The sequence below is a fragment of the Coregonus clupeaformis genome, unplaced genomic scaffold, assembly GCF_020615455.1.
Source record: "Coregonus clupeaformis isolate EN_2021a unplaced genomic scaffold, ASM2061545v1 scaf3077, whole genome shotgun sequence".
In the NCBI taxonomy this organism is placed as follows: domain Eukaryota; kingdom Metazoa; phylum Chordata; class Actinopteri; order Salmoniformes; family Salmonidae; genus Coregonus; species Coregonus clupeaformis.
Window position 1 is genome coordinate 1 of NW_025536531.1, and position 25110 is coordinate 25110.

General features: G+C 43.9%; 1 protein-coding gene across 1 annotated transcript; it reads left to right on the top strand.

The window, feature by feature from the left end:
• The first annotated feature begins 5912 nt into the window (after nucleotides 1-5912).
• LOC121557532 (rho guanine nucleotide exchange factor 18-like) lies at nucleotides 5913-25110 on the top strand. The gene is made up of 19 exons (XM_045220051.1): nucleotides 5913-6090; nucleotides 6235-6375; nucleotides 6528-6649; nucleotides 6988-7098; nucleotides 9718-9961; nucleotides 10174-10428; nucleotides 12440-12625; nucleotides 12897-13115; nucleotides 13296-13420; nucleotides 13568-13639; nucleotides 15813-15860; nucleotides 16026-16206; nucleotides 16249-16298; nucleotides 16732-16884; nucleotides 17129-17257; nucleotides 17393-17575; nucleotides 21838-22036; nucleotides 23746-23850; nucleotides 23974-25110. The coding sequence occupies exons 1-19, from the start codon at nucleotides 5988-5990 to the stop codon at nucleotides 24147-24149; spliced, it is 2802 nt and encodes a 933-aa protein (XP_045075986.1). The 5' UTR covers nucleotides 5913-5987; the 3' UTR covers nucleotides 24150-25110.

The window sequence follows — 25110 nt, forward strand, 5'->3', positions numbered from 1 at the left end:
CACATCATTACAGTAGACATTACAGTGAAAAGCTTACTTACAAGCCCATAACCAACAATGCAGTTTAATGATTAGCTATTATTTTATTTTTTTAAAGAGCAGTAGTAAAATAAAATAACAGTAGGGAGGTTATATACAGGGGGTACCGGTACAGAGTCAATGTGCGGGGGCACCGGTTAGTCGAGGTAATTGAGGTAATATGTACATGTGGGTAGAGTTAGTGACTATGCATAAATAATAAACAGAGTTGCAGCAGCGTAAAAGAAGGGGTTGGGGTGGGGGGGCGATGCAAATAGTCCGGGTAGCCATGATTAGCTGTTCAGGAGTCTTATGGCATGGGGGGTAGAAGCTGTTAAGAAGCCTTTTGGACCTAGACTTGGCACTCCGGTACCGCTTGCCGTGCGGTAGCAGAGAGAACAGTCTATGACTAGGGTGGCTGGAGTCTTTGATACTTTTTAGGGCCTCCCTCTGACACCGCCTGGTATAGAGGTCCTGGATGGCAGGAAGCTTGGCCCCAGTGATGTACTGGGCCGTACGCACTACCCTCTGTAGTGCCTTGCGGTCGGAGGCTGAGCAGTTGCCATACCAGGCGGTGATGCAACCAGTCAGGATGCTCTCGATGGTGCAGCTGTATAACTTTTTGAGGATCTGAGGACCGATGCCAAATCTTTTCAGTCTCCTGAGGGGGAATAGTGTGTTTGGACCATGATAGTTTGTTGGTGAGTGGACACCAAGGAACTTGAAGCTCTCAACCTGTTCCACTACAGCCCGTCCATGAGAATGGGGGCGTGATCAGTCCTCTTTTTTTTCCTGTAGTCCACAATCATCTCCTTTGTCTTGAGCACGTTGAGGGAGTGGTTGTTATCCTGGCACCACACGGCCAGGTCTCTGACCTCCTCCCTATAGGCTGTCTCATCATTGTCGGTGATCAGGCCTACCACTATTGTGTCGTCGGCAAACTTAATGATGGTGTTGGAGTCGTGCCTGGCCATGCAGTCATGAATGAACAGAGAGTACAGGAGGGGACTGAGCACGCACCCCTGAGGGGCCCCCGTGTTGAGGATCAGCGTGGCAGATGTGTTGTAACCTACCCTTACCACCTCGGAGCGGCCCGTCAGGAAGTCCAGGATCCAGTTGCAGAGGGAGGTGTTTAGTCCCAGGGTCCTTAGCTTAGTGATGAGCTTTGAGAGCACTATGGTGTTGAATTCTGAGCTGTAGTCAATTAATACCATTCTCACATAGGTGTGTAATGTTTTACAGGCAGTCAGTGTTGTAGTGGAGTATAAATGCCATTTACTCACCTTTTTTTATTTTGCATGATAATTTTTCTGGTAAAATGCATTGAAAGTTGAGGAAGCGTTACTTTACTGACACTGCGTTCACCTGCCGGGATACTTGGCTGTCTTTCTAGTCTAGTTCTTGTTCTAACACACAGGGGCTGACCTGTATTTCACTCCTCCCACCTCCTACCCTTTCCTCCCAGGTCAGTACGGGACTGTAGAACTTTAATTCCTATTCCGAATGTAGTGCACTACCTTTATGGGCCCTGGTCAAAAGTAGTGCACCATGTAGGGAATAGGGTGCCTCTTCTTGACTCTTTGTGTGTGGTGTACTGTAGGAGGAAGCTCTGTCTGTATGTATGTCTGTCTGTGTCTGTCTGTCTACTTAACAGATGAGCCAGAGGCTGTAGAGACAGAGAAGGGTGTGTGAACTGTGTCTTTAGTACCCAGCTGTGTGAACGAAACACACACACACGCAGCCAGTGGATTAGTTTTCTCCATGGCACACACTCCTGTCTATATGTTTTGGCTGTCACTGCCATATGTGTGTGTATGTGTCCACCCAGTAGAGAGAGATCTATGAGCTACTGTGGTTGGGCAAATAAGTCCAACATGCTCTGAGGTCCATACATACTGATCGTGTACTGTCATTTTACATGTGACATAACCATCTCTCCATCCTTTTTAGCATGACACATGCTCATGAATGTTTTTTTAAATTCATCTATGTATGCCTTATAAAGGATCTATGAAGGCTTCAGTAAGATTTTATTTCAATGCAATTTAGTTGACAGGGACAGTTCACAACTGTGACAGATAGGCCTATGCTATGATGCTAATTAACATCAATCAAGTTTGTAGGAGCATGTCAAATTGGGTCTCAAATTAAAGCTTAGAGACTATATATTTTTTACAAATTAAGGCATATATACATAAATAAATAAAACATCCATCCAAATTTTTTTTGAATAAGCAAAGGCATTGATTTCTGGTCAAACAGATAGAAAAGTGTTTTTAGAAAACATCTACCAGAGAAAGTATTAAAAGGTATTAAAATACATCAAAACCCAATAATGGTGAAGTAAAGACCCCTGCCAACTAATATCAACACTTATATTTAGTTTTGGAGAAATTATTTGGCTCCTGTAAGTTTAAGAAACATTGCCTTGTACCTTGAAATTCCGTTAACAAAAAAACACATCTTTAAGATATTTTTTAATTTCTCTCCCTCATGAGGAGGGAGGATAATGAACGTACACAGAAGTTTCAAGTAAAGGTAGACCTACCAATTTAGTGTTTTTACTGATATACATTTTATGTATTATTAAGTGATTAAAACTCGAAATTCCGTTGCCAAATCGGTAATGGAATTTCTACAATTGAATCGGCTACAATGGGAAATCATAGTAGTCACAATCAACAGTTGTGTTCACACGTTTGTACAGTAAAGAAAAGTAGAGTATAGTTCAGTACTGTACAGTAGAGTTCAGTATAATGTACTGAACTATACTCTACTGTGCTGTACTCTACTGAGCTCTACTGTGCTGTACTTTGATGTCCAAACTTGTGAAACATAGACATCTATGATTACTTCAGATTCGATTACCGCAATTCCGTTACCGGGTGAGAATCCACTACACTTACTGTAGTTCAATAACCAAAAGAGTCAATGAGTCATGCCATAGCTAATACCCCATTCTTTCTGCAGATGTCGTTGAATCGTAATTTGGAAAACGTGGACACAAGAAACTGAGGGCGATTTTACCGAAATTCAGTGTAAATTGTTAAAAGTAGGCCTTGTGCATAGAGTTGTATGGGTTGTTAAACTTTGAAATCAATGTTTTTTGTTTGGCATACTTTTAAGTTACAAAATCAGAGTCTCGGCGCAATTTCGTTACCATGGAATTGCCCCCTGCTGTCTTGTGTGTATTCTCGCTCTCGTTCTCTCTCTCTCTCTCTCTCTCTCTCTCTCTCTCTCTCTCTCTCTCTCGTTCTCTCTCTCTCTCTCTCTCTCTCTCGTTCTCTCTCTCTCGTTCTCTCTCTCTCTCTCTCTCTCTCTCTCTCTCTCTCTCTCTCTCTCTCTCTCTCTCTCTCTCTCTCTCTCTCTCTCTCTCGTTCTCTCTCGTTCTCTCTCTCTCTCTCTCTCTCGTTCTCTCTCTCTCGTTCTCTCTCTCTCTCTCTCTCTCTCTCTCTCTCTCTCTCTCTCTCTCTCTCTCTCTCTCTCTCTCTCTCTCTCTCTCTCTCTCTCTCTCTCTCTCTCTCCCCTGCCATGTGTGTTGTCAGTGAGCTGGTCTGACTAGGGCTGTGACGTTGTAACTGTGTCAAACCAGTTTTCTTTCCTTTCCACCCACACCAATGGCTTTGTTTCTGTTCTGTAATAGAAAATAGTATTTGTCAGGATTCAACACCATCTAATCCTCTCTTCCTGTCTGGGGTATTTTCTATACAGGCTTTTGATCATTTCAAGGTATCAACAGTAGAAATCGTTTAGAATGTCATTGTATGCTGTAGCCTTAAGATTTCCCTTCACTGGAACTAAGGGGCCCGAACCATGAAAAACAGCCCCAGACCATTATCCCTCCTCCACCAAACTTTACAGTTGGCACTATGCATTCGGGCAGGTAGTGTTCTCCTGGCATCCGCCAAACCTAGATTCGTCCTTCGGACTTCCAGATGGTGAAGCGTGATTCATCACTCCAGAGAACGTGTTTCCACTGCTCCGGAGTTAAATGGCGGAGAGCTTTACACCACTCCATCCGACGCTTGGCATTGCGCATGGTGAGCTTAGGCCATGGAAACCCATTTCATGAAGCTCCCGACGAACAGTTATTGTGCTGACGTTGCTTCCAGGGTCAGTTTGGAACTCAGTACTGAGTGTTGCAACCGAGGACAGACGATTTTTAAACGCTACGCGCTTCAGCACTCGGTGGTCCCGTTCTGTGAGCTTGTGTGGCCTACCACTTTGCGGCTGAGCCATTGTTGCTCCTAGATATTTCCGTTGTTGCTCCTAGCTCATCACCCTCAAAGCTCATCACTAAGCTAAGGATCCTGGGACTAAACACCTCCCTCTGTAACTGGATCCTGGACTTCCTGACGGGCCTCCCCCAGGTGGTAAGGGTAGGTAACAACACATCTGCCACGCTGATCCTCAACACGGGGGCCCATCAGGGGTGCATGCTCAGTCCCCTCCTGTACTCCCTGTTCACCCATGACTGCATGGCCAGGCACGACTCCAACACCACCATTAAGTTTGCTGACGACACAACAGTGGTAGGCCTGATCACCAACAACGATCAGACAGCCTATAGGGAGGAGGCCAGAGACCTGGCCGTGTGGTGCCAGGATTACAACCTCTCCCTCAACGTGACCAAGACAAAGGAGATGATTGTGGACTACAGGAAACAAAAGAGGACTGAGTACGCCCCCATTCTCATCGACGGGGCTGTAGTGGAACAGGTTGAGAGCTTCAAGTTCCTTGGTGTCCACATCACCAACGAACTATCATAGTCCAAACACAGCAAGACAGTCGTGAAGAGGGCATGACAAAGCCTATTTCCCCCTCAGGAGACTGAAAAGATTTGGCATGGGTCCTCAGATCCTCAATACCAGGCGGTGTCAGAGGAAGGCCCTCAAAATTGTCAAAGACTCCAGCCACCCTAGTCATAGACTGTTCTCTCTGCTACCGCATGGCAAGCGGTACCGGAGCGCCAAGTCTAGGTCCAAAAGGCTTCTCAACAGCTTCTACCCCCAAGCCATAAGACTCCTGAACAGCTAATCATGGCTACCCGGACTATTTGCACCCCCACCCCATCTTTTTACGCTGCGCTACTCTGTCAATTATTTATGCATAGTCACTTTAACTCTACCCACATGTACATATTACCTCAACTACCTCAACTAGCCGGTGCCCCCGCACATTGACTCTGCACCGGTATCCCCCTGTATATATAGCCTCCCTACTGTTATTTTATTTTACTTTTTATTTTACACTTTTTGTTGTTGTTTTATTTTACTTTTTTATTAAGAAATAAATGCATTGTTGGTTAAGGGCTGTAAGTAAGCATTTCACTGTAATGTCTACACCTGTTATATTCGGCGCATGTGGCAAATACGATTTGATTTAGATGTTTCCACTTCAAAATAACAACACTTACAGTTGACCGGGGCAGCTCTAGCAGGACAGAAATTTGACGAACTGTCTTGTTGGAAAGGTGGCATCCTATGACAGTGCCACGTTGAAAGTCACTGAGCTCTTCAGTACGGGCCATTCTACTGCCAATGTTTGTCTATGGAGATGGCATGGCTGTGTGCTCCATTCTATACACCTGTCAGCAACGGGTGTGGCTGAAATAGCCGAATCCAATAATTTGAAGGGGTGTCCACATATTTTTTGTGTGTGTATCTAATCTAAAATCAGTCTAAACATCTCAAATTACAGTAGGCCACAACAAACAAAACACTGTCTTTACATCAAACCAGACTGCCAGTATCGTATGCGGTATTGTGACCTGGCCAGGTTTTTCGTATTGTGACCTGGCCAGGTTTTTCTCATTAGCTTTACAAATTAGCAAATAAATAAGAAAACACAACGTAACAAAAATGCAATCTATCTCCTCTCTCCATCCAGCAGTCCTGTATACAGGTTCCATCCCCCAGCCTTCCATGGCCTCGGTCCCATCATCCTGACCTTTAACCCTGACATAACACATGGATGACCTGGATGCTCTCAGAGGACTCTCTCCTCGACCCCCTCCTCCTGAGGACTCTGTGTCCCTCTCCTCTTCCAGCACCGACATCATCAACTTAGAAGGTACATGATCACTACAGTAGTTAGTCCTGGATGTGTTATTGTACCTGTCTTATGTTTGTTGTTTGTTATTGTGACACTCTTGTGTTGTGTGTGTCTAGATGCCCATTAAGCTGTGTGTGTGTGTGCGTGTTATTGTGTGTGTAGATGGCCACTACAGTGCCCTGCGTGCGGAGCTGGAGGCTGATGCTCAGGACCTGGAGGGAGAGTCCTGGAGTGTCTCTGTGGACCAGCAGTACATAAAGAGACTACACAAAGACGCTATAAAGAGACAAGATGTCATCTACGGTAAGAATATAGCTGGGGTAGCTGATCTTATCATTAAAGAACTGGTTTGGGTGATGATGATATTAGCCATTGCTACAATTATGTTGTTGATGACTTCTTTATAACAGTAATAATGATGATGCTGTATTTGTGTGTGTGTGTGTGTGTGTCAGAGTTGATCCAGATGGAGGTGTACCACCTGCAGACATTGAAGCTGCTGCTGAGTGTGTACAAGTATGAGCTGAGACGCAGCCTGCAGATGGAGGAGACTAGGCTGGACAGGATGTTCCCTCAGGTAACACACACGTACATATGGAGCTAGAGAGATCTGAGACAGAGCCTGCAGATGGAGGAGCATAAGCTGGACAGGATGTTCCCTCCGGTAACACACACGTACATATGGAGCGAGAGAGATCTGAGACAGAGCCTGCAGATGGAGGAGCATAAGCTGGACAGGATGTTCCCTCAGGTAACACACACGTACATATGGAGCGAGAGAGATCTGAGACGCAGCCTACAGATGGAGGAGCATAAGCTGGACAGGATGTTCCCATCCGGTGACTCCATCTCTTGCTTAAAACCAATAGGTGTGTATTGCATGTGCAGTAATCGTTTCCTTTACTCTTCCATCAGATGGACAGCCTGCTGCACATCCACCAACACTTCCTGTGGTGTCTTAGAGACTGCCGCGACGGACAGAATCACTACACAGTCACACAGCTGGGAGCTATACTCATCAACCAGGTAGGAACCATTACACTGTTACACAGACAGGTAGGAACCACTACACTGTAACACAGACAGGTAGGAACCATTACACAGTCACACAGACCAGGGGAAAATGACTGCCCACTCTCATTGAAGCCACGGAAGTTGAAGGCCGACCGCGGTACTGCAGGCATTGTTAGCAGAAAACAGGATCCCCCATTTTAGTGAATGGATAAAATGGCAATCTTTGTGTAAATATCGAAGACAATCAAGTTACCAATAATTGCTTCTAATACACCAGATGTTTATCTTTGAACCGATTATTATAAAATCGCACGAAGGAGTTATGAGGATAATTTAGTTGCTAATGGCTGCCTGCAGTACCCAGGTCAGCCTTCAACTTGAGTTAATAAATGAGATGGTGCAGCACTGAGCTAGCCTGCAACTTCACTTCCTGGAGTAGCTCAAACTACGCATATTGTCTCCATGAGACGCCATCTTAACCGACTTCATTTGGCTTCAATGCACTATTGAGTCTTCACATAGGAATGAATGGTGTCACGTGATTGATGGATTTGTCCATTCATATATACAGTCGTGGTCAAAAGTTTTGAGAATGACACATACTAATTTTCACAAAGTCTGCTGCCTCAGTTTTGATGATGGCAATTTGCATATACTCCAGAATGTCATGAAGAGTGATCAGATGAATTGCAATTAATTGCAAAGTCCCTCTTTGCCATGAAAATGAACTTAATCCCCCAAAAAACATTTCCACTGCATTTCAGCCCTGCCACAAAAGGACCAGCTGCCATCATGTCAGTGATTCTCTCATTAACACAGGATAGAGTGTTGATGAGGACAAGGCTGGAGATCACTCTGTCATGCTGATTGAGTTCGAATAACAGACTGGAAGCTTTAAAAGGAGGGTGGTGCTTGAAATCATTGTTCTTCCTCTGTTAACCATGGTTGTGCAAGGAAACATGTGCCATCATCATTGCTTTGCACAAAAAGGACTTCACAGGCAAGGATATTGCTGCTAGTAAGATTGCACCGAAATCAAACATTTATCGGATCATCAAGAACTTCAAGGAGAGATGTTCAATTGTTGTGAAGAAGGCGTCAGGGCACCCAAGAAAGTCCAGCAAACGCCAGGACCGTCTCCTAAAGTTGATTCAGCTGCGGGATCGGGGCACCACCAGTGCAGAGCTTGCTCAGGAATGGCAGCAGGCAGGTGTGAGTGCATCTGCACGCACAGTGAGGCAAAGACACTTGGAGGATGGCCTGGTGTCAAGAAGGGCAACAAAGAAGCCACTTCTCTCCAGGAAAAACATCAGGGACAGACTGATATTCTGCAAAAGGTACAGGGATTGGACTGCTGAGGACTGGGGTAAAGTCATTTTCTCTGAATCCCCTTTCCGATTGTTTGGGGCACCCGGAAAGCACCTTGTCCGAAGAAGACAAGGTGAGCGCTACCATCAGTCCTGTGTCATGCCAACAGTAAAACATCCTGAGACCATTCATGTGTGGGGTTGCTTCTCAGCCAAGGGAGTGGGCTCACTCACAATTTGCCTAAGAACACAGCCATGAATAAAGAATGGTACCAACACATCCTCCGAGAGCAACTTCTCCCAACCATCCAAGAACAGTTTGGTGACGACCAATGCCTTTTCCAGCATGACGGAGCACCTTGCCATAAGGCAAAAGTGATAACTAAGTGGCTCGGAGAACAAAACATCGACATTCTGGGTCCATGGCCAGGAAACTCCCCAGACCTTAATCCCATTGAGAACTTGTGGTCGATCCTCAAGAAGCGGGTGGACAAACAAAAACCCACAAACTCCAAGCATTGATTATGCAAGAATGGGCTGCCATCAGTTAGGATGTGGCCCAGAAGTTAATTGACAGCATGCCAGTGCTGATTGCAGAGGTCTTGAAAAAGAAGGGTCAACACTGCAAATATTGACTCTTTGCATAAACTTAATGTAATTGTCAATAAAATCCTTTGACACTTATGGAATGCTAGTAATTATACTTCAGTATACCATAGTAACATCTGACAAAAATATCTCATAACACTGAAGCAGCGAACTTTGTGAAGACCAATACTTGTGTCATTGTGGTCCTCTGTAGCTCAATTGGTAGAGCATGGCGCTTGTAACACCAGGGTAGTGGGTTCGATCCCCGGGACCACCCATACGTAAATATGTATGCACACATGACAGTAAGTCGCTTGGCTAGAAGCGTCTGCTAAACGGCATTATTATTATTATTATTATTCTCAACTTTTGACCATGAGGCATTGAAACAGACAGGTAGGAACCATTACGCTGTAACACAAACAGGTAGGAACCATTACACAGTCACACAGCTGGGAGATATACTAATCAACCAGGTAGTCTCTCTCTCTCTCTCTCTCTCTCTCTCTCTCTCTCTCTCTCTCTCTCTCTCTCTCTCTCTCTCTCTCTCTCTCTCTCTCTCTCTCTCTCTCTCTCTCTCTCTCTCTCTCTCTCTCTCTCTCTCTCTCTCTCTCTCTCTCTCTCTCTGAGAAAACATTCTAAAGAAATCATGACTCTGTACTATCCCTTTGTCATACCTGATCAGAATGTTTGTTGTTGTTTACCTGATCATCATGATGATGATGTTGTGGTGTAGTTTTCAGGTGAGATGGGAGAGAGGATTAAGGAGAGCTATGGAGTGTTCTGCAGTCACCACACAGATGCTGTCAGCTTCTACAAAGAACAGCTACAGAACAACAAGAAGTTCCAGAACTTGATTACGAAAATCGGTCGGTTGTCCATTGTGCGGCGGTTAGGAGTCCCAGAATGTATTCTGTTGGTGTCTCAGCGGCTCACAAAGTACCCCGTTCTGGTGGAACGCATTCTACAGAACACTGATGGTAACTAACGGACTCAGTAACTGAATGCCTTTAAGGTGGGCTCAGCTGGGCTAGGCTGCATATCTCTTAGTACCATCAGCCCCCAGGCCCAGCCATGCTTGATAACCACGCTGTTCACAAATGGAATTTGATTTTACTTCCTGAATTGACTGAATTGAAATGGAATTAACCCAAACCCAATCCTCTACTCTCCTCCCATCTTCTCCCATCAGTCGATAGTGAGGAGCACGGTGCCCTGGCCCAAGCCCTGGTTCTGATCAGAGAGACCATCTCTGCTGTGGACTCTCAGGTCCATGACCATGAGAGGGCCTCTAGGCTGAGAGACATAGGCAGCAGGTTGGAACCTCATTCTCAGGGCAGGCTGAAGGACGGAAGGGTGTTCAGGAGAGAGGACCTGGCAGAGGGGTCCAGAACCCTGCTCCATGAGGGGACCATCAACTGGCGGGCGGCCAACGGATGGCTGAAAGGTGATTTAAAAGAAATGCAGTCAGATCCAAACGTTTTGGCACCCTTGATAAAGATTAGCAAAAACACTGTATGAAATAAATAATATACATACTGGGCTATATTGTATGCCCACATTTTGTCAAATATTTCTTCTCTCAAAAAGATTGGGGTCAAAATGATTGGCACCCCTGTTTTCAATACCTTTCACTTTGCGAGTATAAAGGCACTGAGCCTCTTTTCTAAAATGTTTATGAGATTGGAGAACACATTGGGAGGGTTCTTAGACCATTCTTCCATACAGAATCTATCAAGATCCTTGATTTATTTTTATTTTACCTTTATTTAACTAGGCAAGTCAGTTAAGAACAAATTCTTATTTACAATGACGGCCTACACCGGCCAAACCCGGACGACGCTGGGCCAATTGTGTGCCGCCCTATTGGACTCCCAATCACGGCCGGTTGTGATACAGCCTGGAATCGAACCAGGGGGTCTGTAGTGACGCCTCAAGCACTGAGATGCAGTGCCTTAGACCACTGCGCCACTCGGGAGCCTTTGGTGACTAGTAAGTATTTTTTAAACCTCTCGCGTTGGGCTAGATGTGTCAATGTGTAGTTCATGTAAGTCGCTCTGGATAAGAGCGTCTGCTAAATGACTAATATGTAAATGTAATACAAGGCTGAAACTTGGCCGCAAGTGGATCTTCCAGCAAGACAATAACCCCAAGCACACATCGAAATCCACAAAGAATTGGTTAATTGACCACAAAATCAACATTTTGCAATGGCCATCTCAGTCTACAGACTTGAACCCCATTGAAAACCTGTGGTTGGGCAGTCCGTAAGTGCAGATGAAGGATATCAATTTACAATAACAAAGACTGAAATGACACAATACATTATGAATCATTCATTTCTATTGGGCATAATCTAAAACGCAACCAAAACAAACAGCAAATGCATCCAACAAATGTGTAGAGTCACAAGCTTGATCTAGTCATTGCGTGCTATGAATATGGGACCAAATACTAAACTTTGTATTACTTTAATACACAGGAATTTGTTCCGATACTTTTGGTCCCCTAAAATGGGGGCACTATGTACAAAAAATGCTGTAATTTCTAAACGGTTCACCCGATATAGATAAGAATCCCATCAAATTAAAGCTGACAGTCTGCACTTTTAACCTCCATTGTATCATTTCAAATCCAAAGTGCTGGAATACAGAGCCAAAACAACAACAAAAAATGTCACTGTCCCAATACTTTTGGAGCTCACTGTATGTGCATCATTGCTCTCTCTCGCTCTACTGTGTGTGCATCTTGAGCTGTCACTCAAATAGCGAGGGGCTGAAGCTCATTGGCTGCAACTCTAATTGCTAAGGGGACTGGTCCACGTGAGGTTTCGTGGCTAATTGAGGTAAGACCGTAATTCTGCTCATAGATGATGCATGTATGAACTACACATTGACACATCCAGCCCAACGCGGGAGGTTTAAAAAATACTTACTAGTCGCCAAAGTACCGGAGCATGTCTTTAACAAGGGCCCCAGGAAAAGTGGAAGCAAAATAGCCCCATAACATCAAAAGATCCACCACCATATCTTACAGTAGGTATGAGGTTCTTTTCTGCATCCTTATTTTGACGCCAAACCCACCACTGGTGTGCATGACCAAAGAGGTCTATGTTCATGTCATCTGACCAAACCACCAGTTCCAATCCAAGTGCCAATGCAAGTTAGCAAACTCCAGGCTTTTACATTTGTTGGATGACATGAAAATAGAGCTCTTTTGCCACGCACACGATAGAGGAGCAGCTGTACAGGAGGAGGCCAGGCTAAACCAGTCTCAGAGACTTCCAAGGTAAAAGACTCTACCCATACCAGCTCTACATGAGCGCTTCAAAATGTTCTCAATAACAGCTGTCCAAATGCCCTCAACTACCATTGTCAGGTCATATGGAATGTGTGTGTGTCCAGGGCATCTGTAGGTCTGTGTATTTTTCTGACCATAGAATCTGTGTGTGTCTCCAGGGAGTCTGTGTATGAAGGATGTCCAGATCATGCAGAGCCTGACAGAGAAGCTGCATATGATTGCTGACATGGCGGAGGCTGTACCAGGGCTGGAGGATGTAGTGAACCACTCTCGTCTGCTGCTCCGCAGTGACGCCCTAGACCTCCAGCAGGGGGAGACACTGCTCAAGGGGGCCATCACTGAGGGTAGGAATTAATGACAAATCCGCCCCTATGCCCTAAGCAATTGTGGAGATCTGTGAGGATTTGATAGGTTAAAGCAATATTGTAATAGCTCCACCTTCACCTCTGATAGGCTGGCCTTGGTACTCCTGCTAGGTCTGATAGGATCTGATAATAGTTAACTTAACCATTTTCTTTAGTAAATCTGTTATAAATACTTATTGACCCACCATGAGAATCCAATGTCAGCTTGTCAGTTAGGGAATCAGCTTTTCGTTTCTTCTTCTCTCTTCAGTGGAGAATCTGCAGAACCTTCTCCTGTCCGGTGTAACTGTGAGAGATCCCTACCCCCCTCCAAAGGACAGCCTGGGTTCAGGGGGATACAGTTTGAGGCCAGAAGTGCTACGGCTCCGTCCAGGGGGGCTAGGCCTTGGGGGGCTGTGGAACCCGGTGGCACTCAGGAGAGCCGAAACCTGTGGGGGCTATGTCTGCAATCCCATAACCCCTGTGAAGAGTAAGTCTACCACTCATACAGATGGACTATGGTTGCTGGATCGACGCCCGCACCTCTCTGATTCAGAGGGGTTAAATGCAGAAGACACATTTCAGTTGAATGCATTCAGTTGTACAACTGACTAGGTATCCCCCTTTACCTTTCCTTTATTATACCACTGTTCATATTCATGTTTTCCAGATGGTAATATACAGGCGGGAGAACAGCTAGACAGTGTGGCAGGAAGACCTCTAGACAGAGGTCAGCATTCAAACTCTGACCCCCAGCTACAGGACCTTGACCAATCAGAGAGTCTGGAACTGTCGGTGAGTTACTGGCTGTTCCATTCTCTCCCTTTCTCTTCCAAGTGGGCACTTGTTCCCTCCTACAAGTGTGCTCTTGTTCTCTCCTGAGAGAGGGAGGGCGGTATTGACTGGTTTAGTGTGTCTGATTTCATGGTATTGTGATTACAGGTAGATGAGTCACCAGCACCAGCATCATACTGGAGTTCTCCATGCCCAAATCCATCCTTTCCTGAAGCTGAGGTAAGTGTTGCTAGAACATATCATGAATATCTGCAGTCACATTTTTTAAAATTGTGCCAACCTGTTGGAGCCAGTTTTCTATTGTATTAGTTATGCAAATATTTGTCTATTAGATAATATATATATTTAAGGATCATTTCATTTATTTACAGTGCTGTGAAAAAGTATTTACCCCCTTTCTGATTTTCTCTATTATTGCATTTTTTTTTTACACTGAATGTTATCAGATCTTCAACCAAAACCTAATATCAAATAAAGGGAACCTGAATGAAAAAAATGATTAAAAAATAGTTATTTCATAAACAAAGTTATGCAACACCCAAAGCCCCTGTGTTAAAAAGTAATTGCCCCCTTACACTCATTAACTGGTTGTGCTATCTTTAGCTGCAATGACTGCAACCAAACGCTTCCTAGAGTTGTTGAACAGTCTCTCACATCGCTGTGGAGAAATGTTGGCCCACTCTTCCATGCAGAACTGCTTTAACTTAGCGACATAACATTTGTTGGTTTTCGAGCATGAACTGCTCGTTTCAGGTTCTGCCACAACATCTCAATCAGGTTTAGGTCTGGACTTTGACTAGGCCATTCCAAAACTTTAAATGTGTTGCTTTTCAGCCTTTCGGATGTGGACTTGCTTGTGTGTTTTGGATCATTGTCTTGCTGCATGACCCAGCTGCACTTCAGCTTCAGCTCACAGACGGATAGCCTGACATTTGCTTTAGAATTCTCTGGTACAGAGCAGGATTCATGGTTCCTTCAGTGATGGCAATTCGTCCAGGTCCCGAGGCAGCAAAGCATCCCCAAACCATCACACTACCACCACCATGCTTGACCGTTTGTCATATATTTTTATTATTTTCGTAATTTACCCCCCTTTTTCTCCCCAATGTCAATCTTGTCTCATCGCTGCGTCCTCCGAAACATGACCCGCCAAACAGTGCTTCTTAACACCCGCCCGCTTAACCCGGAACCCAGCAGCACCAATGTGTCGGAGGAAACACAGTTCAACTGATGATCGAGGTCAGCCTGTAGGCGCCCGGCCCGCCACAAGGAGTCGCTAGAGCGTGATGAGCCAAGTAAAGCGCCCCCGGCCAAACCCTCCCCTAACCCGGACGACGCTGGGCCAATTGTGCGCCGCTCTATGGGTATCCCGGTCACGGCCGGTTGACACAGCCTGGGATTGAACCCGGGTCTGTAGTGCCGCCTTAGACCGCTGTGCCACTCGGGAGGCCTGTATTAGAGAATTCTAAAGGAGAATGTCAGGCTATCCATCTGTGAGCTGAAGCGTAGCTGGGTCATGCAGCAAGACAATGATCCAAAACACACAAGCAAGTCTACATCAGAATGGCTGAAAATCTACAAATGTAAAGTTTTGGAATGGCCTAGTCAAAGTCCAGACCTAAACCTGATTGAGATGTGGCAGGACCTGAAATGAGCAGTTCATGCTCGAGAACCCACAAATACCTCGAAGTTAAAGGAGTTCTGCATGGAAGAGTCGGCCAAAATTCCTCCACAGCGATGTGAGAATGATAACAACTCTAGGAAGTGTTTGGTTGCAGTCATTGCAGCTAAAGGTGGCACAACCAGTTAATGAGTGTAAGGGGGCAATTACTTTTTCACACAGGGGCTTTGGGTGTTGCATAACTTTATCAAAATGTTGTGTTATTTGTTCACTCAGGTTCCTGTTATCCAACATTAGGTTTTGGTAGAAGATCTGATAACATTCAGTGTCAAAAATAGAGAAAATCAGCAAGGGGGCAAATTTATTTCTCACAGCACTCTATATGGTTTATGCAGTAATTTGGTAATGTGATTTCTTATTATGGTTCTCTTATTTGAATTATAATAGGCCAATTACTCCCTCTATCCTCAATTAGTTGTAAGTATGGGTGGGCCTGCCCAGATAGCCACATATTGGGTATATAGAAACAGGAAGTAAAGCAAATGTTTGTGAGACCGGGAAAGCATCTATTTTTTTTAACCGCACGTTTTACCTTGATCTAATTTGTTTACCTTGCACTTATTATATTGGATTCTATGAAAATAAATACGTTTTCGTTTGGATTCTTGGGTTTTCGATTGGATTTTGGATGTGCATCTCAAATCTTGCATTTGGTTTTCCCACGGCTTTTCGAAAGCTGCTACAACCTTATTTCTGTCTCTCTCTCCCCAGTTCTTTGACAGGGTGCTGCTGCTCTCACAAAAACTCTACAGTCTGCTGGTAAGACGTACTGTATCTATTCTTTACATTCTATAGAGACAGTTGATAGGTTTGACCTGTCTTATCTTACAATTAGATAGGTTAAGTGTGTCCACTGCCCATCCCTGGTCTGAAGTTTGTCCTCTGCCTCCTGGTGTTAAGTTTGTTCCCTGCCACTCCCCGTAGGCCATCGTCTCCCAGCAGGACAGCCACATTGAGTTGCAGCGTGCCTTGCTGTCAGAGCGCGAGCATCCTGGCCATCCTCGTGGCAACGTGCTCCTGGAGCAGGAGAAACAACGTAACATGGAGAAACAGAGAGAGGAGATGGCTAACTTCCACACGCTGCAGACAGCACAGACAAGAACAGGTATTGAACTAGAACACAGTTTATTACATTAGAGAAATGGAGAGAGGAGATGGCTAACTTCCACAAGCTGCAGACAGCACAGACAAGAACAGGTAGCTAGAATAGAGCTTTAAACTGCAGACACTGTATCAGTTATTACGTCTTAAAGCTTTTATCAAAATATAGCCACATGTTGTATATGTATACATACAATCTTGTTATAGGGTTACACCTGCTGGATGAATGTTGCGTGTCTCTGTGCACAAGTACTTGCAATTTCCTGTGTCTTTTTCTGTTTATTGATCTATCGATCTCGATTAATCCTCTATCTATTAATTGAACTATCTATTGTGTTTATCTATGATATCTCTCTGTCTCACAGGTGTCAAACTCATTCCATGGAGGGCCGAGTGTCTGCAGGGTTTTTACTTCTCCCTTGTACTTGATTGATCGCTGATTTAGTTAGGAACCTTCCTCGCCTGGTTTTCTAGTTGTTTGAGCAGAAACTCATCTCATTTCCCTCTATCTCATCCATCTCATCCGCAGGCTCACTGGGAGAAGGAGCAGGAGCGCCACCAGCTGAAGGCGGAGGTCCTGGAGGCGCAGCTAAGACAGAGAGAGGAGGAGTGTAGGAGACTGGAGGAGAAGCTAGCAGAGGAGAGGGGGGAGCTGGAGAGATGGAGAGAAATCTACCAACAGGTTGCTGCTTCGTTTTGTTACATTATACAATGTTACAATATAACAATTGTGGTCTTATTGTAAGTTGCTCTGGATAAGAGTGTCTGCTAAATGGCCAAATGTAAAAAAAAAAAAAGAAAAAAAAAAGAACGTAAAATGGTCTAAGAGTTAAAAATAAATTAAAACAAAGCTTCAATTGCCAATTTTATCCAAGTGAGTGCTGCTGGCCTTTTTTCATTGTTCATGTGATGTACCGTACCAACAGGATCTGGAGAGGCTGAGGGAGTCTACAAGGACTGTGGAGAAACAGAAGGAACGCCTGGATATACAGATGAAGTTGAAGAAGAACAAGACCATTGCCAACCCTGGGAGTTTTAACTTCAACACTCAGCAGGTGAGGAGGTGGTGTGGTCGTTAAGGACTGAGGACCAATAGTGAGAGGGCTGTTAATTATGCATTTATAGATATTGATGTATGGGACGTTTAGGTAATCTGGTCATTCTCTTCTTCTCCTCTCCCCCACTCCCAGTCGTTTAGAGGGAACCTCCCCCACTCTGCCTCCTTCCGAGGGGACCTCTCCCAGTCGTTCCGAGGGGACCTGATGGGTGGTTCGACCACGGGAGGTGACGTGACCCCCATCCAGACCTCCAAGGTCCACGTCCAACCCAGCCCCTCTCTAGCCACAGCTTTCTTCCTGGAGCAGCCCCCAGAGGTGAGACATAGCTAGGACATAACATGGGCTAGACTACATGGAAGGACAGTATACCAACCTCAGATAGTTGAAAAATTCCAGTAACTTTCCCCAAATTCCTAGGTTTTCTAGAAATCCCGGTTATAAGATTCCCAGAATCAGGAGGGAATAAGTAGGAAATAGGACATATGAGAAGTAGGAGATTTCTGTAAAACTTGGGAATTTTGGCAAAGTTACCGGTACTTTGCAACACTATCCACAGGACTATGTGAATATGTGTGTTCACCTTCCAGCGTTTTTGTATTCTATTTATTGTACTATAGTGTATTAATATTGTGTATTTTGTGTGCTGACCTCACAACATGCATTTCCATTAAAAGTGACAAAGTTCCCTATCAGAACACTCTTACGAGTTCAATCCCAGTAGTTCATAGTATTCATAATCTTGTTCCCAGAGGCTTCCGCCCAAATAAAGAGTCTGGTGGACCAAAGCATCAAACTTGGCCTTCGTTAGCCAATACAGAAAGACCAGGAGACACACCCGGCGCATAAGCATTGGCTTAATCAGCTTAATCTACCAACCAATCATCTCCGACAAGGTTGGCCGGTATTCAGATTTTCATACAGTTTCTGTACCACCCAGGGTATACGGTATTACCGGAAGTGCACACAAGGGACATTATTTTAAAAAATTATATATACAAAAATAAATAATAATATTGATGCACAAAACAATTTAGGCAGCAGGGATCTTGATCCAGGAGGAGATTGAATGCTTCTGCTGTAATCAAGAAGCTTGATCTTGACATCTAGCCACTTAGCTAGCAAGTTAGCAAACCAAATGCATAGCTGGAGTGCCTTCAGAAAGTTTTCAAACCCCTTAGCTTATTCCACTTTTTGTTGTGTTACAGCCTGAATTCAAAATGGATTAAATAAAAAAAGATCTCACCCATCTACACACAAAACCCCATAATGTCAAAGTGAAAACATGTTTTTAGAAATTTTTGCACATTTATTGAAAATGAAATACAGAAATATCTCATTTACATAAGTATTCACACCTCTGAGTTAATACTTTCTAGAAGCACCTTTGGCAGTGATTACAGCGATGAGTCTTTCTTGGTAAGTCTCTAAGAGCTTACCACACCTGAATTGTGCAACATTTGCCAATTATTCTTTTCAAAATTCTTCAAGCTCAAATTGTTTGTTGATCATTGCTAGACAAACATTTTCATGTCTTGCCATTTTAGATTTTCAAGTAGATTTAAGTCAAAACTGTAACTCGGCCACTCAGGAACATTCACTGTCTTCTTGGTAAGCAACTCTAGTGTAGATTTGGTCTTGTGCTTTAGGTTATTGTCCTGCTGAAAGGTTAATTAATCTCCCAGTGTCTGGTGGAAAGCAGACTGAACCAGGTTTTTTCTAGGATTTTCCTTGTGCCATTATATTTCTTTATTTCCTCTATTTTTTTTTTGCCATTACATTTTGCCATTACATTTTGCCATTACATTAATTTTTTATCCTGAAAAACTCACCAGTCCTTGCCAATAAAAAGCATACCCATAACATGATGCAGCCACCACCATGCTTGAAAATATGGACAATTCAGGACAAAGTACATTTCTTAGCCACTTTTTTTGCAGTTTTACTTTGATGCCCTATTGCAAACAGGATGCATGTTTTGGAATATTTAGGTTAGTATTGTAGAGTAACTACAATGTTGATCCATCCTCCGTTTTCTCCTATCACATCCATTAAACTCTCTAACATTTTAAAATTCAGAATTGGCCTCCCTGAGCGGTTTCCTTCCTCTCCAGCAACTGAGTTATGAAGGATGACTGTATCTTTGTAGTGACTGGGTGTATTGATACACAATCCAATAATAACGTCACCATGCCCTTCTTTGCGAGGCATTGGAAAACATACCTGGTCTTGTTGGTTGAATCTGTGTTTGAAATTCACTCCTCGACTGAGGGACTTTACAGATAATTGTATACAGTGGGGGAAAAAAGTATTTAGTCAGCCACCAATTGTGCAAGTTCTCCTAATTAAAAAGATGAGAGAGGCCTGTAATTTTCATCATAGGTACACGTCAACTATAACAGACAAAATGAGAAAAAAAATCCAGAAAATCACATTGTAGGATTTTTTATGAATTTATTTGCAAATTATGGTGGAAAATGAGTATTTGGTCAATAACAAACGTTTCTCAATACTTTGTTATATACCCTTTGTTGGCAATGACACAGGTCAAACGTTTTCTGTAAGTCTTCACAAGGTTTTCACACACTGTTGCTGGTATTTTGGCCCATTCCTCCATGCAGATCTCCTCTAGAGCAGTGATGTTTTGGGGCTGTCGCTGGGCAACACAGACTTTCAACTCCCTCCAAAGATTTTCTATGGGGTTGAGTTCAGGAGACTGGCTAGGCCACTCCAGGACCTTGAAATGCTTCTTACGAAGCCACTCCTTCATTGCCCGGGCGGTGTGTTTGGGATCATTGTCATGCTGAAAGACCCAGCCACGTTTCATCTTCAATGCCCTTGCTGATGGAAGGAGGTTTTCACTCAAAATCTCACGATATATGGCCCCATTCATTCTTTCCTTTACACGGATCAGTCGTCCTGGTCCCTTTGCAGGAAAACAGCCCCAAAGCATGATGTTTCCACCCCCATGCTTCACAGTAGGTATGGTGTTCTTTGGATGCAACTCAGCATTCTTTGTCCTCCAAACACGACGAGTTGAGTTTTTACCAAAAAGTTATATTTTGGTTTCATCTGACCATATGACATTCTCCCAATCCTCTTCTGGATCATCCAAATGCACTCTAGCAAACTTCAGACGGGCCTGGACATGTACTGGCTTAAGCAGGGGGACACGTCTGGCACTGCAGGATTTGAGTCCCTGGCGGCGTAGTGTGTTACTGATGGTAGGCTTTGTTACTTTGGTCTCAGCTCTCTGCAGGTCATTCACTAGGTCCCCCCGTGTGGTTCTGGGATTTTTGCTCACCGTTCTTGTGATCATTTTGACCCCACGGGGTGAGATCTTGCGTGGAGCCCCAGATCGAGGGAGATTATCAGTGGTCTTGTATGTCTTCCATTTCCTAATAATTGCTCCCACAGTTGATTTCTTCAAACCAAGCTGCTTACCTATTGCAGATTCAGTCTTCCCAGTCTGGTGCAGGTCTACAATTTTGTTTCTGGTGTCCTTTGACAGCTCTTTGGTCTTGGCCATAGTGGAGTTTGGAGTGTGACTGTCAAGTTGACTGACAAGTTCAAACAGGTGCCATTAATACAGGTAACGAGTGGAGGACAGAGGAGCCTCTTAAAGAAGTTGTTACAGGTCTGTGAGAGCCAGAAATCTTGCTTGTTTGTAGGTGACCAAATACTTATTTTCCACCATAATTTGCAAATAAATTCATAAAAAATCCTACAATGTGATTTTCTGGATTTTTTTTTTTCTCAATTTGTCTGTCATAGTTGACGTGTACCTATGATGAAAATTACAGGCCTCATCTTTTTAAGTGGGAGAACTTGCACAATTGGTGGCTGACTAAATACTTTTTTCCCCCACTGTATGTGGGGTACAGAGATGAGGTAGTCATTCAAATATCATGTTAAACACTATTATTGCTCACAGAGTGAGTCCATGCAACTTATTATGTGACTTGTTAAGCAAATGTTTCCTCCTGAACTTATTTAGGCTTGCCATAACAAAGGGGTTGAATACTTATTGACTCAAGACATTTCAGCTTTTCCATTTTTATTAATTTGTACAAATCTATAAAAACATAATTCTACTTTGACATTATGGGGTGTTGTGTGTAGGCCAGTGACACACAATCTCAACCAGACTGTAACACAACAACGTGGAAAAAGTCAGGGGATGTGAATACTTTCTGAATGCACTGTAATTTATTTGACACATCTTAGATTTCTTATAGTTACAGATATAGTTAGTTATAAGCAGTGGCGTAGCACGCAGCCCCCACGAGGCGGGGGTTCCCCTAACGGTATTGAAAATCTACGGTATACCGCCCACGTCTACCCACAACCCCTTCCCCCTAATCCTCCCCCATACGCTAGCGCAGAAAAAGCACAGAGCCACGCCTCGCACTCGTGTGATTCGCAAAAATTAAATGATGACAAATACTTTACATTGTATTGTCACTCCCACTAAGGCTAACTTTGAATCGTTGATGTACCAGGTTTAAATGTGCTGTGCGCAATAGCCTGGGGACAAGGTTACAGTATTCATAACTTTACATTATCGTATTGTATTGTAGGTGCCCCTTCGTAGGGAGAGCATCAGCCCTGTGCCCCCTAAAGTGGAGGTCCCCATTCACCTGATCAGCATCACCAACCAGGTGGTCCACAAGCCAGCGGCCGTGCAGCAGCAGATCCCCACCAAGCTGGCTGCCCTCAGCAGCAAGGGCAACGAGAAGAGCAGAAAAAAGGGATCGCACCAGTGCATGCATAGTGCAGGTCAGAACACTTAATTACATACATGGTAGACATGATCGTATAAGAAAACTACCCACACACTGGATGGTTAGATGCTCCTGTAGTTTTTATTTGCAATGTATTGAACACAAAGGTTCTTCATCAGGCTGAGTGGGATCCAGTGGAGACCATCCTCCTCAGTGAATTTCATAAAATTAGTGAAACATTAAAGTTATCCTATACTAAATATATTCACATCACCAAATAATTGATTAAAACACACTGTTTTGCAATGAAGGTCTACAGTAGCCTCAACAGCACTCTGTAGGGTAGCACCATGGTGTAGCTGGAGGACAGCTAGCTGCTGTCCTCGTCTGGGTACATTGACTTCAATAGAAAACCTCATGGTTCTCACCCCCTTCCATAGACTTACACAGCACAGGAGGTTGGTGTCACCTTAATTGGGGAGGACGGGCTCATGGTAATGGCTGAAGCGGAATTAGTGGAATGGTGTCCTTTCCATGTGTTTGATGCCATTCCATTTGCTCCGTTCCAGCCATTATTATGAGGCAGCCTCCACTGTTACACAGTAATTATGACAACTTCCGGAGGACATCCTCCAACCTATCAGAGCCCTTGCAGCATGAACTGACATGTTGTCCACCCAATCAAAGGATCAGAGAATTAATCTAGTACTGAAAGCATAAGCTACAGCTAGCTAGCACTGCAGTGCATACAATTAGGTGAGTAGTTGACTCAGAGAAAGACAATAGTTGAACAGTTTGAACAAATTAATTTATTTTAAAATGTAGGAGGAGCAAGAGAGGGAAAGTACTGTACTTAGGTAGCAAATGCAGCTAGCTAGTTTAGCCTGCTCAAACAGAGGGATGCTATGTTAGCTAGCTGGCTATGACTATCCAACACTGGAACTCTTCCAAGTCAAGGTAAGCTTTTGGTTTTACAAATGTATTGCCACCGGGGCCCGCCTGTGTAACTGCTAAACTGCTTACTGACTGTACACTGGACTGCATGATTGTAGCAGGTTTACTAATGCGTTAGTTCTATTAGCTATGTTGACTATGACGTTACTTTAACTAATATGGGGACAACGATGTAGGCTGTGTGTATTGGATATGATATGAAGGTTTAGCTTGGACATTTCCCCCTGGTCACAGACAGCTGATGTGTTGTGCATTGAAGTCCACAAGCGAAGGGAAAAGGTGAGAGGAAGAGAGGAGGAGAGTACGTAGATGCGATAAGGACTACATCGAGCTGTTTGTATGTGGCTATGAAAGTGAACTGTTTGCGTGTGATCAGGGGTGTATTCATTCCGCCGATTCTGTTGAAAAACGTTTATTAAACGGAACCAAACAGGGATAAACATTCCTGAATTTGTCCAATAGAAACTCTTGTTTGCAACTGTTGGACTAAAGATTACACCCTAGATCAGCTAGATGCAGGCAAGAGTGTGCAAGACGGTATTGAATGCGTCACTGTTGTAGCAACCTCATGGATATAGGGAAAATTGAAGTATCATGTAGTAGCCTAAACCTATCAATGTTACATTGAACTGGGTGAATGGGATATGAATGACAGTCATCCAATATGCTGTTATAGAAATAAGCACCGACCGCCACTGGCGGGATCAGGATGTCAGTCACAAGATCTTCACACCCCTTTGCTATGACACTCTAAATTCTATTATCTGTTAGGAAGTGAGTATTTCTCTTTAGTTGTCTTTCCTCCTGCAGCATCTATAGACATGTCTCAGGTGGTGCCGATCAGAGTGACAGGAAAAGAGTGCGGGAGTCTGAGAGGGAAGAGGACTGTGAGCCCTCACAGGAGCTACCAATCAGGTAAGATTTTTACCATGACTGGAGATTTGTTTTAACGTCTCAGGATCTAAATGAACATGACGCACACACGCACGCACGGACACACGATGAGTAAGTTAACCCTACGTTGTTATCCCTCCTCAGATCGTTTCTTTAGTCCTCCAGAGCCTCTGTCCAATGCCAAGCCCTCCCAGACCCAGACCCTGTTGTCCAGCAGCAGCATGAGGAGGCACTTCCCTCCACCCGAACCTCCTCATCCTCCACCCTTCCCCAAAGACATAGCACGCAAACCAACCAAGGAACGCGTCATCTATCTGTAAGGACACAGGGTGATACAGGGTAAGACCAAAACCCTAACTCATAGGGCCTATGCCAGGGGTCTGCAACTGGGTGCCTGTGTGCCAAAACCGGTCCACAAGTGATTTTATTTGGCCCGCCAAAGTAGTCTGTTCTGATCACTGTACAGTAAAGATTTTATTTTTTTACTGATTGGACTTTTCTAATTCCTGGTACTTATTGAGTGCCTGTTGAATTTCCATATTGTTCTGATGAGTGTTTCTGTCATGGTTTAAGAGGAATCATCTCTAACCACTCTCTGCACTCAAGTCTTTACTTTTAAAGGATTCTTACATGAATGTTGAGCGGTGTTGTCAGGAAGCTGTTTATTATTATAACTTGTTTACAGATCTGAGGTGCCAAGCACGTTTTATTCTCAGAGCGCATTAGAAACGACTTTAATCTATATCGTTGACCTGCTGCTTGAAATCAGAATGTCTTAATCAAAATAATGCATTTATGTCATAGAATGTATGGAAGTAAATGTAGATGTATCTGTTAGAGGGAATAATAATGGTATGGGGTTATACTGTATTTTAACACAGAATAATTATGACTACTGGACTTAAATGATGCCAATTCTACTGTGGTTTCTGTCATGAGGGAGACAGGAGTGGGTGACATTTTGTTGAACTGTTGAATGCAGACAGCCTTACCATGCGATATCAACGCTCAACATGGAGTTTTAGTTGAGTTTTACCACACAACAGCTGCCCTGTGTGCGTGAATGTAGTTTGAACTGGAGCAAATTGTTTTTTCCTTTTTCCTCATTGTTTAACTGTAATATGGTTATGTTCTGGGAACAAAGGTAACTTGTAAATAATAATGTTAAGATTTAACTTTTTGAATTATGTTGTTTTAATATGGGGAGGTTGTTTAGAAGGATTTGTGAATTATGTTGCTCACAGTTTCCAGTGAACACATAAATCGAATTAGAACACATTA

Coding starts and splice junctions, on each gene's coding strand:
- LOC121557532 (XM_045220051.1), top strand. CDS start 5,988: ATGGATGACCTGGATGCTCTCAGAGGACTCTCTCCTCGACCCCCTCCT. Junction 6,650..6,987: donor TGGACAGGATGTTCCCTCAG/GTAACACACACG, acceptor CTCTTCCATCAG/ATGGACAGCCTGCTGCACAT. Junction 13,116..13,295: donor TCCCATAACCCCTGTGAAGA/GTAAGTCTACCA, acceptor CATGTTTTCCAG/ATGGTAATATACAGGCGGGA.